We start from the raw sequence: 16,451 nt of genomic DNA, 5'->3' as shown, positions 1-16,451 counted from the left end.
GATGCAGTAACTGGATATATGGACAACTTTATTCGGTTATGTTGTGTAACTGAATCTCTATTAATGGTGTGTTATAATGAATTTAATTATGTCATACAAAATGGTGCCTAAAAGTCAGTTTTTTGTCCAATGGTGACCTTGTTCAACTGACTGAGTACCTGTGTTGGACTTTCTGTACAAATTGGCAATTTCTCTCGGGTAATCGTTTACAGGGGTCCTGTAAACGATTACCAGCCCCTTTTTTCAGCAGTCTCACTCATTCCTTGCACAGCTTGCTCCTCCAACTCATGAGGGGTCTCCCCACCCTCCTTGGCCTCACATCACCATCCACCCTCTCCCACCACTGGAACCTCAGACAGGTGCAGATTAGCATAAAAGTCAGTTTTTTGTCCAATGGTGACCTGTGTTCACCTTACTGAGTACCTGTGTTGGACTTTCTGTACAAATTCCCAATTTCTCTCGGGTAATCGTTTACAGGGGTCCTGTAAACGATTACCAGCCCCTTTTTTCAGCAGTCTCACTCATTCCTTGCACAGCTTGCTCCTCCAACTCATGAGGGGTCTCCCCACCCTCCTTGGCCTCACATCACATCACCATCCACCCTCTCCCACCACTGGAACACCTGCACAAGCCTCAGACAGGTGCAGATTAGCAGATTAGCAAGGCTTGAACGAACGTCTTTTGCACCCTAAACCGCCAAACCCAAATGTTAAAAATATAATCTAGAAAACCCAAAATACCCCTCGCCCCGGTTCACTTTTTCTGGTTTGTTTTCAATTCACTGAGCCAATGCACAGACGCCACGTGGCCGTTGTCAAAACTGTGTCAAACTTTTGTTGTCCAGATAACATTTTCCTTTAGTGAATATGTTATGTACAACAATACAAGTGTTCAACTTCAATTTCAATGTCAAATTTTTTTGGTACAGTTAGTGGTTATCTGTTAAGTTTTATATGGTTATTTGCTCAATAACTTTTGTTCACTGCAAGTTCTGCTAATTTAGTTAATAGCTTATGTACACAAAATGGACATTGGTGATACTAGTGCATAACTAATCCTTCATTATACATAGTAAACAACTTAAAAAACCATAGAACAAAAATTGTTTCATATTCTATCATATTCCAGCAACATCATTACAAGTTATATCCTACTTCATGACTTCTTCATTTGCTATAGCATTCCACAGTTCTTCATTACTGTACTTCTATGCATATTTCCTTCATGTAATACCCAATCACACACCGTTTGTTGTCGAATAAGTTGTAACTGCTCCTGCATTCCACAGTTCTTCATTACTGTACTTCTATAGCATTTGACTTTAAACGTTCCTTTTGAAAGGATGATAGGCAACCGTTCACTTGAACTATATGCTGTGTCTGGACTCGATGCCTAACTCTAAGTGAGGCCTGCAAGTATAAATCAAACCATATGTTACTTAATTCAATACAACATTGTGCATATTTAATGGTAAATTAATAAAAATACACCATACTTACCATTTCACTGACTTCTTTGTCCATATCACTATATCCTGCAAATTTAACAAAACAAAATAAAATTGATTGTATAATACTATGTATCTCACTTGACAGTCACATGTTCAAATTAATAAATTGGTTAAATACAGTGTATCAAACTAATGCATGCATAAAGTGGAATCGTGATATTAAAATTTGAACATTGACCACTTACTGTACCAAAAAATACAATGTATCTAACTAATGCATGCATAACTAACCATAACACCACTTATTGCACTTTAAAATGTGGACATTGATATTGTATATAAAAACTGCTACAGATGTACAAAAACCGATTTACAAATAACCACATCCGACTAACAAGATAACCAGGTAATGCAGGGAGAATATTGCAATCTCATTTCGTTTGGGAGTGGAAGAAAAGGTTGCCCTGCAAGCTCACTGGCTTAGCAGGTTGTGAAGGGTCTCGTTGTTTCTAAGGCTCTCATTGTCTCATTGAATATAAAAAACTTCTACGGCAGTACAAAACCAGATTTACAAATAACCACATACGATTAACAACATAACCACTTCCTGCAGCTCGTTACTCAACTCATGCATGCATAAAGGGTCTTAAAAACCAACCTCAGTCAACGACATAGCGACAAAAACAAACTCAAAAGTCTAAAAAACCACCTCCCCAATTTTAAACCGACCCCGTATCACGCCTACACCCTAGGGTCAAAATGAAACTCAAAAGACTCAACCTTTTTACTACTCTGCTTCCTGTCGCACCACACATAAAGCTCCTACATAAAACACGTTACCACCAAAGCAACCCCAACCCCACCTCCAACATAGAACACATCACCAACAAACCAACCCCACCTCCCATCAACCCAAAAATCAGAGATTGGTCCCCCACAACCCCACATCAATAAACCGATGTACAAAAAAATTACATTGCGACAAAAACTACACAAATCTGTACCGTAAATAGAAAATAAAAAATCAAAAACCTGTACCGTAAAATCCGAACACCAAACGCGCGACACAAATCCAGTTTCTTGATGGAAACGCGCGACACAAATCCGAAGACGAAACGCGCGACACAAATCCGAAGACCAAACCTGGACCGTAAAATCAAACGACTAAGGTGTCTGAAAGATGGGGATTTCGAATCTGAAAACTCAAATGGGGATTTCCAGTTTCTTAACAAAACTCAAATGGGGATTTCGAATCTCAAAACACAAACCCTAGGTGTTTTTCCACTTTTACCCTCCATCACTTTGCAGTTTTTTTTTAAAAATGCTCACGTGGACCGTGTCAAATGAGTGTAAGTGACACGTAGGCGTGTCACCGTATTACTACTCTTAATTCAAATAAGAGATGATAGGCTTTATAGCCTTACAGCAGCAAAGAAAACAAACTCTCTAACAAAAGAAAACCAACTCTGCACGTCTCGTGGACAGTTTTCTAAACAGACTCTGCACTATATCCCTAAATAATAGGTCAATATTTGACCATAATATTTAAGTACAAAATTAAAAACTGAAACTGACATTTAATTACTAATAAAACAGAAATTAATCTTTATTTACTAATATGAACTAGATAAATTCTAATGAATAAAAACGGCAAATAACTCATTTCGTTTTTTAAAAATACTACACGTTCTCACTTTTGTCACTAAGAAGCGAAATATTTATTTTAGTTAGTAGATAAAAAAGTTCTTCAATTATATTTGTTTTCTAATTTTTTAAAATTATTTTATCATAAAAGTATATTTTTAATGACCAATTTTGTTATATATTTTATTTAGAAACTAAATTAGATATTTTATTTTTTCAAAGAATAAATTATTTAATTTTTTACATATTTAATTTAGAAAATAAATTAGAATTTTTTTTTTCAAAGATTAAATTATTCACTTACCAAAAAACTCCCCCGAAATAGAATTAGAATCTATCCTCTTTTTATTTTTATTTTTTATCAATCTACTATATTACTAGTCCTCCTATTATATCATTCTTTTCAGCTCAACTTTTTCTCTTAGGAGATTCAATCTTTATGTAGTTGACTGTTAAAGCTCATTTAACCCGTGCTTGTCTAACCTAAACAAAATACAATTCAATTCAAAAAGTAATTTAATATTATTAACTCGCTGAATAATCGAAAATTCGAAAAATAGCCGTTGAGGCTTGTGGTAGTGAAAACTTCCAACGGCTACTTTCCGAAAAGAAAAAAAAAACTATCCGTTACCCTTTCACAACTCATAAAACTCCACGAACTTTCCTCCTACGGTTCATCAACATCCTTTCTATTATCGTCTTCACTCATTCTCTTTTACTCTCGTTTTGCTTGCACATATCAAAATCAATTTCTGATCCCAAAATGAACGATCTAATGACCAAGTCCTTCACCAGCTACGTGGATCTAAAGAAAGCTGCGATGAAAGACGTTGATTTGGAAGCGGGTATGGCTGTTCCTTCCGATGTGGAACTCACCTCTTCCATAACCCTCTTGGACACTGACATGGGAATCTTCTTGGAAGAAGCTGAGAAGGTGAAGACTGAAATGGGGTCCCTCAGAGACATCCTCGGCAGCTTGCAGCAGGCCAACGAGGAGAGCAAGTCTCTGCATAAGGCTGAGGAGCTCAAAGCACTAAGGAGCAGGATCAACGCCAACATTGTTGCAGTCCTAAAGAAGGCCAGGGCGATTCGGACCCAGCTCGAGGAGATGGACCGGGCCAACGCCGCCAACCGGAGGCTCTCCGGTCTCAAGGACGGCACGCCGGCCATCTACCGAACCCGGATCGCTGTCACCAATGGACTGAGGAAGAAGCTGAAGGAGCTGATGATGGAGTTCCAGGGGTTGAGGCAGAGGATGATGAGTGAATACAAGGATACTGTGGGGAGAAGGTAAATAATCTACACACTTTCTATATCTATATTCATTCATGTTTGTTTTTTACCCTCATGTTCTTGAATGCTTTATCTATTAGGTACTTCACAGTGACTGGGGAGTACCCAGATGAGGAGGTGATTGAGAAGATCATTGCAAATGGTAATGAGGAAGAGATTTTAGGGAAGGCGATTCAGGAGCATGGGAGAGGGAAGGTTCTGGAAACTGTGGTGGAGATTCAGGATAGACATGATGCTGCTAAGGAAGTGGAGAAGAGTTTGCTGGAGCTGCATCAGGTGTTTCTGGACATGGCTGTGATGGTTGAGGCACAGGGTGAGAAAATGGATGACATTGAGCATCATGTGTTGCACGCTTCGCACTATGTTAAGGATGGGACCAAGAATCTCCACACTGCAAAGCATTACCAGAAGAATAGCAGGAAGTGGATGTGTATTGGGATCATATTGCTGCTCATTCTTATTCTGGTTATTGTTATTCCTGTTGCCACCAGTTTAAGCGGTTCTTGAGTGTTTTTGGTTATGGCATTTTATGGAGGGATTCGGGTTTGAATGATTCTTCTTGATTCATCAGTCCCATATTTATGCTCTTTTGTAAATTTTGTTTTCCTTAGTACTCTATGTATGATTCATCTTGTATTTTTGGCAGAAGTTAAGGTTACTATTTATACAATTTAATAGTAAACTGCATCTTTAATAATAGCATATTAGCATGTTCAGTTTAGGTATAGAGGAAAACATAGAGATGAAGCATTATTAAATACATATTTGTAATCCATTGAGGTACTTAGTGGTAATCACTTACAAAGGCAGGGTTCATAGCTGGTCCAGTGTAACTAGCACCAACAGTGATCAAAACCACAGTTGAGATTGCCAGCAACAAAGTCTTTGCGGTGCCACTGCGAGGACCCCTGATCATGATGAGGAGAACAAGAAATGTGATCACAAATGTCAGCACCCCTTCTGCTAGAGCTCCAGTATGCAAGCTAACCTTCAAAGAAGGCCCTGCAATGAAGTGCCTATATTTCTCTGGCATATACTCCATAACAGCCAGAACACCACCCACTGAACCCAGTACCTGTGAAACACCACCACCACCACCACCATAAACACTTACTAAATTAACTCAATTTAAAAATGCTTTCATAAATTTATTTTAGCACAACAAGAAGCATATCATAGCACAGGTTCTAAGATTTGGGTCTACAACCACAATTGTGACCTTGTAACTGCAATTTTTATCGCATCAGTCATAGTTTGTCAGCAACAAGTTTTTAAGAAAAGTCTGCAACAGGGCCATTAAAGTTTTTGAGGCCAGTCCCTATTGTAACTGCATCCACCAGATTTGTCCAAAATTTCCTACAATACTAAAGAAGATGACAATAATAGAACCTCAATATGGACTGTAACTGCAATTTAAAATCTGGTCTGATCTGCAGTATCTCACCAATATTTTATATTGATTAGAAACGTCACATTAACTCCAGAAATGTGACAACTACTACAATTTCAAACCTTCAACATAACTAGCAAACCTTAACGTTGCAGCTCTCCAAAACCACAACGCATGCACCATTATGGCAACATTTGCCAAATTAAAACTAGTACCTATGTGTACTGTATATAAGTTTTGCTCCTTCTTAGAACCTCCAATGATAAAAGCAGACAAAAATGACCATAATTTAAAAAGCAAATTACATTGACATTTTTTTCTCCAATTACACATGCACTCTAAGCTTTTTCAAAACCTAATATAAACAATTCCTTTGCTTTAAAAACACTATTATATTGTCAGCATTTTTACAGTACACAGCACAATTTTAAGTTTTAAACACCCCATACAGAAAGAGTATAATTTAAGAAAATTCCAGGCAATGCCTATCGTGATTTACTCTAATTTAAAATCTTGAACGTGACTAACGAACCTGAGCAGGGAACCGGAGAGCCATTGAGAAAAGGGTGTCATCGCCAACACCAGCGGCGTAGAGAGAAGCATTACCGGTGGGGTTGAAGCTGGCACCGCCCAAGGCATTGGCAATGAAGGTGAAGATGGTAACGAGGATAAAGATGAGCGAAGTGATGACAACAGCGTCAGCGTAATGAAAACCATTGTAGGACGCATGATGAATTTCAAGCGCTTTTGTTATGACATCGGTGGCCAACCCCAACATGGAGGAAAAGAAGACCCACAAGAAAGTCAACACCAAATCTCCAGTGGCTGCTTTTATTGCACTAACCATCTTTTCTGGCTATTTTCTTCTCCTCTGGATCCCTGATATCTTTTCACTTTTTGGATCGCACAACAGTGTTGCAACAAAGTTTCTTTTCGTCGCTGTTTTGGGCTCTTCCTTTTACTTGCTTTTGAGGTTTTTGCACCAAACTAGGCATATTTGCCTATAATATTACCAAAATGGGCAAATTCAACCAAATTTACGAAAATGGGGAAGTCGTGAGGGGCCCAAACGACTTCAAATGAAGAAGTCGTGCCCCTCCTGCACGACTTCACACTGTTCATAGCAACAGTGTTGAAGTCGTGCACCCCAAAAACGACTTCTGGGTCCTGTAATCGATTACCATTCTTTGGTAATCGATTACACAATGTTGAAATCCTGACCCCTGCAAGACTGAAAATGGACGAGCGTCCACTTCTCCTGCCGAGCGTCCACTTAGCTAGATGGACGAACGTCCTCTTAGCTTTCTGGACGAGCGTTCTCTCTACCTGTCTGGACGAGCGTCGTCGAGATGCGCTCAGTGGACGCTCGGCAGAAGAAGTGGACGCTCGTCCATTTTCAGTGAACGCTCGTCCATTTTCAGTCTTGCATGGGTCAGGATTTCAACATTGTGTAATCGATTACCAAAAAATGGTAATCGATTACAGGACCCAGAAGTCGTTTTTGGGGTGCACGACTTCAACACTGTTGCTATGAACAGTGTGAAGTCGTGCAGGGGGGTCACGACTTCTTCATTTGAAGTTGTTTGGATCCCCCACGACTTCACTTTTAGTCAATTTTTGCCTACTTTGGTAATAAATACCACATTTTTGCCTACTTTGGTAACAAAGCCCAGAAAACAAGAGCCGTTGTAATTCAACTTGAGTTGTCAATGATTCAGAATATGAATATATATATATATATATATATATATATATATATATATATATATATATATATATATATATGTATGTATGTATGCTTATCTCATAATTATAATAATTTGGAATTATTTTATATATCTCTTATATAAACTAAAATCAATATAATATATATTCTTTGAAATATATTAAAATATAAACTATTTGATCATTTTATTACTATTATTCACTTTTAATAGAACGTAAGATGAATGATTACAGTGATAAATTATAATTTAGCGTTATAATTAATAAAAATATTTTTTACAAAATTATTAAATAAAAATTCAACATAAAGAAAAATTGTTATTATTGGACAAAGTTATAACTATCTAGATCAAAATTTCTATTTTATAAATTTCCAGTTACATCTCTTTCCTACTCTCATTAAATTCTTATTTATTTTTTCTTCATGTTCATTTTTCTATGTTGCATTCTTACACATAAGATGAAGTTGTATTATTGTAACATCCCAATAAATAGTAATCACCATTAATCAGAACTAATCACATTTACAGAAAATACAGTACAGTCTTAATATTTACAGTAGCTGCTCAAAAAGAAAACAGCACGTACAGCAATTTACATCAACTGCTCACACATATATAAAACTGAATATGCAGCACTTTACAGTATTCAGAATTCAAAATAAATACAGAAACCAGTTCTGATTTACTATTCTGCATAACTATATACAGAAATGTCAAAATACAGTACAGAAAAACTAACTAAAGCTACTACAGAAACGCGCCTCTACTGCTCAGCTTTAACTTCAACTTCCACAAGGTTGGCATCCTCCAAATTTTCTTCTTCCAGCATGGTTTCAAGGGGTGCCTCACCATCTGCTCACATCCATAACGGATGATCATTGCATTGACAAGACGGACATACAGAACAGTAGACAACACAAGGAAATTTGCAAGGGTAAGCTTAGGTAATTTAATTCAATACAATCAACATAATTTAACATATAAAATCAGTCATACAATTCATACAATATTAAACACATATCCACGCATACAGTAACTCATCCAAATTCTCATAATTAAAGACTGTCCGGACTGTATGATCCATGTATCTACAGGCGTTCTTGCACCCGGGTGATGTAGTAACTGGGATACCCTCAACAGCTGCCACCCGAGGTTAACCCTTATCAGCCCAAAGTACTATGTAGGACTAGTGCCTCCTGCCATTCCCACGCATGAACTACTCTCCTCTACATGAGGATAAGCAATCACGGAATATCAGGATGAACAGCCATCAGTAGCTTATCCATGGTCATACTACACTACTTCTCATATTCACATCATAGAGAAGTTCCTCCTTGGAACGCTCTTTCACAATCCAATCCCATAAATCCATTCAAATCATCATTCGCACATTTTCACAATTTCTCTTAATCAAATTTTCATTCTGTATTCACTCTCTTACTTTTAAGGAACATCCATCATTCATTAGATAAGAAAGAACATGTTGCAGTACTCATACATCCACGTTTCTGAACAAGAGAAACGAGCCATTTATCCACTTGATACTTGATGACACTTAATACTTTGAATAGCTTGATCTTAGAAATTATGGATAATACTTAGAAAAATTTTAAGTATAAAGACTCCAGGCAGAATCCAAAGAATAAAGCCAGTAAGAAATATTTAGATAAACAACCAAATATGATTGAATTCAGAAAGCAACACTGCCAGTCAAAGACCGAACGTAAATTAATAATTTGAACGAACGCCAGATACGTTCGCTCACGAAGCCATGAAAGACGAGCGTTCAATTACAAAACCGAACGCTGCTCGGACGAACACCAGACCAATGACCGAGCGCCAAATAGAACGAACGCGTAATTGAACGAACGTACACTTGAACAAACGTGCATCATAACGATCGTTCGGTAACAGACCGAACGCTAACTAGGACGAACGCTCAATCTAAGATCGAGAGTTCATTTGGACGAACGCTCAGTATAATACTAAGCGCTGCTTATGACGAATGCTAATAAACAAAACCGAACGCTCTAAGTACTTTTCAATTTATTTTGAATTGTTGGGCACGTTAAGCTGAACCGAACGCTCAAACTTAATCCTTCACACAAATAACGCTCGTTCACAACCAGAGTCCTTTCCAAATGAAAGGATCCTCATTCTAAGAAATTTTCCAGGGAAACCGAACGGTATAAGACCGTTCGATGACGAGCGTTCATGATCAATCAGAGAAGATCAGATTTCCAGATTTTTCATTCACGATAACCTCACAGTTTTCATACAATTCATAGACTTAGAATTTATCTTCAACATAATTTCATACATTACAGAATTCGTATTATCATCTCCTAAATACAGAATTTTCCAGTTCAACATATCATCATCAATATACAGTAAAATCATCTTTCCAATTTATACAGAATTCAATCAAAGTTCTACTCATACATATCATTTTCTGCATACAGTTCAAACAATAGCATCATCCACATACAGTTTCAAATTTTATCAATCATATACAACCAGTACAATAGAATCTCGCATGCAGACTCCAAAAATTAATATATTTCATACAATTCCAACATCCTGTACTACCATACTCATTTATGCACACTCAAACATAATTTCTGTCATGCAGTTCAGACATTCCAGTACATTACATTGCTTTCATACAATCAAACAGTATTAAATTAAATCCCTAAAGCTTCCCTTACCTGTTACTGCAGTGTACTTCCAATTGCTTAGAATTTCACTCTTGCACTCACGGCTTTCTATCCAGGAATTCACTCAACCAATTCCACTAAATCTGATACCAAAAAGGACATCAGATTCAAACCTATAACCCATGCATGCAACCAGGATTTGGTTCGCATGAACTAAAACAGACCAAGTGCAGGGACGAGAACTTACCAGATCAGTTCTCAGTTCTGTTCGGATCAAAATGATGCTCACAGTGCTGAGGAGGTTTCTACGGTGTCTGAAATAGGATTGGAGGAATTGATAGTGAGTTATCTTAGAGAGAAGATGAAAGAGTGCAGGGAAATACAGAGAAGATGAGAAATCAGAATTCGAGAGAAAGAAGAAGATTGCATGGGAAGGAGAGAGATGTTTTCAGAGAAATTGTTTTTCTCTTCCTCTTCAAACGGTGAAGCACTCATGCAATGCCACCTGGCTTCCACTACAGCTTTTAGAAGCTTCCAACATAACAGATGTCATTCAGTGTATGCAAAATTTAAGAGAGTGAAATTGATTTCCCTCTTACGCAGAATGAACATCCATTCGTCCACTGCCAAATGTTTTCCACTATCTAAATTCCAAACATTCAAACATTACACTTGGCAGATGCATGCAGTGAAGTGTAAGTGAAATTTGAATTGGCACGGTGCAGTAAAATAGTGATCAGATTATGGATTAGTGTGTATTAATTTATCAGGTTCTCACAATTATAAAACTTTATTTAATGTTTACTAACACAAAATAAGTTTAGCTAATTTACGTGGAATCAATAGATATTAGACGTGAAATATATGTGACATTTTTATAAATAATTTGTCTAAATTTATAATGGGAGGATCAAACGTAAATGGCTTAAAAAAACACTAGCGTCTCTTTTATTTTCATTTTCTCATTCATTATGTGCAAACGGAAACGCAAACAATATTCTCGACGACAACTTGATTTTAGACAACTATAAGACTTTCATTGATGTTTGAAGCTTGCATTTTCTTCCTTTTTGGTGTGTGATGCACTAAGAAACTTACTTTCTCATATAATTTTCGACATTGAAGTTTGTTTTATTAACCTTCTTTATTTATCTTGGTCTATGTGTGATGAAGCATGAACACTGCTTCATTTTTCAGATTTTCTACCTTTCTATTGTTATTACTTCATTTTTCAGATTTTCTATCTTTCTATTGTTGGCATATGTGCTTGTGTGATGAAGCATGATTTTCACTTGTTGGCCTATTAGATGAAGAAAAAGAATGAGAGCGAGGAGAAGGAGAAAAAGAAGAAGAAGGAGGCTGAAGAGGGAAAGAAAGAGAAGAAGAAGAAAACAGAGAAGGAAAAGAAGAAAAAGAAGAAATTTCATGTAGATTTGAGAAAAAAAAACATAAAAAATTTATGTATGTTGTGACAACATATTTAAACTTATGTCTTCCGCAACTACGTATGATTTACAACTAGACTTATCAATTTTCCCCCTTACATGGTTTGGCCATGATCCACATAGGTTGTCGCTTGCATGACCAAAATGTCCGTCATTGAAAAAGTCCATGAAGCCAAAATGTCCACAAAAGTTATGTAGGCTAAGGCTAGCCAATGGGCTTTTTTGAAAAAAAGAAATATTCATTTTGAATACAAGAAAAGTGCAATTAACTCCTAATTTGTCGTAAATCTAACTGTTTTTAATTTGTCAAAAAATTATATACAAAAATTTTAGTCAGATTAACATAGACTTTGTAAAAGGTTTTAATAAACTTTGTTACTTGTTTATTGTGAGAACCTGATAAATTAATACACACTAATCCATTCTCTGATCACACCATTAATGCACCGTGCCACGTCAAAATGCACTCACACTTCCACTGCATGCGCCTGCCATGTGTCACGGTTGGAGCATTCTGAGAATGGTTAGTGGGAGACAAGTGGCGTGTGGAGGTTGGGGAGTTTATTCTGCATTGAGAAGAGAAAAATAATTCTGAAAAACTCTCCCTCTTCCTCCTGCATGCTTCATCTTCTTCTCAGAATTCCTGCTTCCAAATTCTCTACCCTCTCTCTAAACCGTTTTCATCTTTTCTCTAAGATAACTCACTATCAAACCTCTGATCTTATTTCAGAAACCATAGAAACCTTCTCTGCACTGTGAACATCATTCTGATTCGAACAGAATTGAGAACTGAACTGGTAAGTTCTCGTCTTTGCACCTTCGTCCATTTAGTTCCTGCAAACCAAAATTCTGGTTGCATGCATGAGTTAGAAGTCTGATCTGTTTACGGTTTTGGTGTGTTAGATTAAGTTGAAGTGGTTGAGTGAATTCTGATAGAAAGCCGTGAGAGCCCGAGAGAAAACTCTAAGCCTTTGGAAGTGCACTGCTAGATCAGGTAAGGGAAGCTTATATGTTTAATGGATACTGTATGTTATATGTTCTGATTTGCATGTATGAAAAATCTGAAGTTTTAGCTGTTATGAAAGTTTTCTGATATCTGATATGATTTCTGGTTTTTGGTTGATCTGTTATGAACAAACACTACTCGTATGTATTATATGATGTTGATTTTGATTTAATTGCATGATTGATCTGATTATGTGTGAATGGAGTATGGTTATTGTATAGTTGGAATGATTAAAATGTTGAAATCTGTATGATGATGATGTTTACAGTGAATTAAATCTGGAATGAAAGTTATGAAGTTTATAAAATTGGAAATCTGGAAAATTCTGTTAAGATTGAAAAAGCTGAAATTTCAAATCATCCCTTCTGATAAATGACGCTCGTCACTGTACGGTCTTAGACCGTTTGGTTTTCAGTAAAGTAACTTAGATTGGGATTCTTTCATTTGGAAGGAATTCTGCTCATGAACGAGCGTCCCAAATTGAATGTCTGAGCGTTCGTCTAGCTCAGCAGTATTTAAATATTTAAAACTTTATGAATAAGTAACGCTCGGTCTTATACCGAAGTGTTCGTCCTAAATAGCGTTCGGCCTTCTGTTGAACGTTCGTCTTTGATAGCGTTCGTCCTTATGTCGAGCGTTCGTCCTTTATATTGTTTGGCCTTATGTCGAGCGTTCGTCCTTTATATTGTTTGGCCTTATGTCGAGCGATTCGTCATTCATAGCGTTCGGCCTTATGTCGAACGTCCGTTCTTAATAATGCGTTCGGTCTTGTCACGAGCGTCCATTCTAAATCTCGCTTGGTCTCATACCTCGCGTTCGTACTAATTGAATAATTATTTGATAAAATAGCGTTCGTTCTAAAGTATTAGACATTCATTCTCCGTACGTCCGTTAAATCTCTGGCCTTAGTTTTCATTATGCAACCATCTTCAAATATGATTCTAAGTATTTTTGACAATCCATTGTGTATTAAATCTGGTCCATATTTTTATCACAAATATTTTCTAAGCACCAGTACACTTCAAGTCGAGTCAGTTCATCTAACTGGCCAAATAGAAAATTCTGTTTGTTGTATATTTCCCTGAGTATCCAGTAACTTTATTTGGACGTTCGTCCTACTTCTTCAATGGATTGAGCGTTCGTTATTTTTGACTCCTGAACCTAATGATGTAAACGATGATGGAATATGATAAGTTAAAGTGTGAACACTATGAGAACTGAATTTATGATGTTGGATTTTGGACAAGCGTTCCAGGGAGGAACGTCTCATATATATATATATATTGAAAGATTGAATTTGTAAAGTATGACTGTGGTTAGTTAATGCTGGCTTGGTCCATCCTGATATTCCGTGATGCTCATCTTCACGTAGAAGGGAGTAGTCATGTGTGGGAATGGCAGGAGGTCTTCGTATCCCTCACTTAGCAGGGGCGAAGGATTAACCTCAAGTGGAAGCTGATTAGGTATATCCCGGCTACTACACCACTTGGGTGCAAGGACGCCTGTAACTACATGGTTCATACAGTCCGGACGGTCTGTCTTATATATCTTTCTATGTTAAATTACATGAATAAGTTACTTGATGTGCGTGTGAATTGAATTACGAACTGTATGTGTGTTGTATTAATTAAACAGTATAAGCTTACCCTTGCGTTTTCCATTTGTGTTGTCTACTGTTCATGTGCTTCCGTCTTGTCAAAATGCAATGATCATCCGTTGTGGATGTGAGCAGATGGTGATGCATCCCTTGAAGTCATGCTGGAAGAAGAAAATTTGGAGGATGCAAATCTGGTGGAAGTGGAAGTTAAAGCCGAGCCTTAGAGCGCTCGTTAGTTTAGTACTGTATATATATTAGTTCATTTTGGAACGTTCGGTTATCATTTTTGTAAAACCGTTCGTTATTAGTGCTCGTTATTTTTGAGCTGAAATTTGTAACTCTGAAACCTTAAGTGTTCTGTTTTAAATTCTCTGCACTTGAATACGCTAGTTAATTGTACATCAGCCGTTAGGCTTTGAACCTTGGTTTACTGTTAATATTAAGACTGATTACTGTTCACTGTTAATTGTAATTAATTCGGAATTATGGTATTACTATATTTTGGGATGTTACATTTATATAGGAAAATTACACAACAACATACGTTTGAAATCTTTGATTGGTTAAATATATTTAATTTTCCTTCGTAAACATATTTTTAAAGTATATAAGATAGTCATTTAATTTTGTTGTGCGAAAAATTCATCTCCATCAAAACTAAATAAGATATCTTAATTGGAAAGTTTAAAATAATGAATTTATGAATAATAAGTTTATGGATTGTTTTATTATATGTTGTTTATTTCTTTTTTCTTTTCTTTAATGAATGGCTTAAATTTATACTTAAATTCTACCAATTATTTATTTTTCACATTTTAACTAGACCTCATGTTTCTCAACTGTGTTTAAGACTTTATCACAATCTATTACATATTACTTTATTAAATGCTATAAATTTTCTTCTCTAAGAAATTGATAAAATTAATAAATAGATTATACTGTATTAACTATATATTATATATTTTATTTAATTACATAATAATAAGTATGATATAAAAATATAATAAAATTAAAACATATTAGATTATCTAATAAAATATATAATTTTATATGTGTACATAAATGATAATGTTTCTAAGAGTTAATTAAAGTATGTAAGAGGACTAAACATCTTAATCTTGACTTTAACTCACTCGAGAGAGGGCTTTAGGGGGTTGGGGCTTTTATTTTGGCCCCCACTTGAGGGGACCTTCTCAAAAAAAAGGTTTTAAGGATGGACTAGTGCTAGTGCATGGATCATGGATCAAGTTAACAACTTTACCTACAAAAGTCATAAAAAGTCTTTTTTATGTTAGTGGTCTCTAGATTCAGGGGAAATCTCTAGATTCTTAGAAGTTCATCTTAGGAGTCCATATTTACATTCATCTTGTCATAGTAGATGATTACTAGAGGAAAATATGGATCTATCCTCAAAATACCAAGAATGAAGCCCCTACGAATTTCAAAAGTTGGAAGCGTTTAGTAGAAAACTAAACCAATAAGATAGTCAAACTATTTAGAATTTATAATGATCTTAAATTATTTTCAAAATTATTTCACACCTTATGCAAGGAGAATGCCATAGGCATTAGACAAGAGCAAGAACTCCATAATAGAATGGCTTAATAGAAAGATTCAATAGGACTATTATAAAAAAAGAGTGAGATGCATGTTGCGAAATGTTGGAGTTCCAAATGTGTTTTAGGTTGAAGATGCTTTTACTTCTTCCTACTTAATCAACAAATGTCCCTTGACAGCTTTGTTGATAATGACTCCTAAGAAAATATAGTCAAAATAATGCTTTGACCATTATTGCATGAGAATCTTTGACTTTATTGCCTATGCTCACATGAAGTAAGGAAAATTGGATGCACGAGTTATGAAGTGCATAATTCAAGGTTATCTAGAAGATGTGAAGGGATATCGTCTATGGTGTCTTAAGCTAAGTTTCAAGAAGTTTATCATAAGGGGAGACATTGTCTTTAGTGAAACTGAAATAGCTTATAAGCTAGTAGTTTCAAATGTAAGCATGAAGGTAGTGATGATAGTGAGAAGGCTAAGATGGTGGAGTATGGGAAAGACAAAATGCTGAATTTCATACTGTTGAGACTTTGGCAAGTGTACCAAATCGTTCTAAGTAATAAAACCGGTAAGACCGGATATCGTTTCCCAAGAGACTCGTGTCACCAAACAATCGTATAATTTCCAACTAACTTAGACTAAAGAATGCTTCATAATTTGTGTTTTTGTGCAATCAAAGTAA

The 16,451-nt window shown here is 36.2% G+C and overlaps 2 protein-coding genes and 1 long non-coding RNA gene across 3 annotated transcripts; 1 reads left to right on the top strand and 2 right to left on the bottom strand.

Annotated features, from left to right (window-relative positions):
* Positions 1 to 989: 989 nt before the first annotated feature.
* Positions 990 to 2,750, bottom strand: LOC148200456 (uncharacterized). The gene is made up of 3 exons (XR_015785591.1): positions 2,489 to 2,750; positions 1,500 to 1,534; positions 990 to 1,409 (listed from the first exon to the last, which is right to left on the bottom strand). It is a non-coding gene; the product is annotated as an uncharacterized LOC148200456 (long non-coding RNA).
* Positions 2,751 to 3,706: 956 nt separating this feature from the next.
* SYP111 (syntaxin of plants 111) lies at positions 3,707 to 5,087 on the top strand. The gene is made up of 2 exons (XM_047319325.2): positions 3,707 to 4,384; positions 4,468 to 5,087. Exons 1-2 carry the CDS (start codon positions 3,858 to 3,860, stop codon positions 4,892 to 4,894), a joined length of 954 nt encoding a protein of 317 aa, XP_047175281.1. The 5' UTR covers positions 3,707 to 3,857; the 3' UTR covers positions 4,895 to 5,087.
* A 71-nt stretch (positions 5,088 to 5,158) lies between these two features.
* LOC148200455 (aquaporin SIP1-1-like) lies at positions 5,159 to 6,768 on the bottom strand. Its single transcript, XM_088111256.1, has 2 exons — positions 6,310 to 6,768; positions 5,159 to 5,462 (listed from the first exon to the last, which is right to left on the bottom strand). Exons 1-2 carry the CDS (start codon positions 6,622 to 6,624, stop codon positions 5,172 to 5,174), a joined length of 606 nt encoding a protein of 201 aa, XP_087967382.1. The 5' UTR covers positions 6,625 to 6,768; the 3' UTR covers positions 5,159 to 5,171.
* Between the last annotated feature and the right edge of the window lie 9,683 nt (positions 6,769 to 16,451).

Source organism: Vigna umbellata, chromosome 4, assembly GCF_029865625.1.
Source record: "Vigna umbellata cultivar VRB3 chromosome 4, Vumbellata_1.0, whole genome shotgun sequence".
NCBI lineage: Eukaryota > Viridiplantae > Streptophyta > Magnoliopsida > Fabales > Fabaceae > Vigna > Vigna umbellata.
Note: the sequence above shows the minus strand (reverse complement) of the source record. Positions and strands in the feature narration are given on the sequence as shown.

Coding starts and splice junctions, on each gene's coding strand:
- SYP111 (XM_047319325.2), top strand. CDS start 3,858: ATGAACGATCTAATGACCAAGTCCTTCACCAGCTACGTGGATCTAAAG. Junction 4,385..4,467: donor AAGGATACTGTGGGGAGAAG/GTAAATAATCTA, acceptor TTTATCTATTAG/GTACTTCACAGTGACTGGGG.
- LOC148200455 (XM_088111256.1), bottom strand. CDS start 6,624: ATGGTTAGTGCAATAAAAGCAGCCACTGGAGATTTGGTGTTGACTTTC. Junction 5,463..6,309: donor CTCTCCGGTTCCCTGCTCAG/GTTCGTTAGTCA, acceptor GGTGTTTCACAG/GTACTGGGTTCAGTGGGTGG.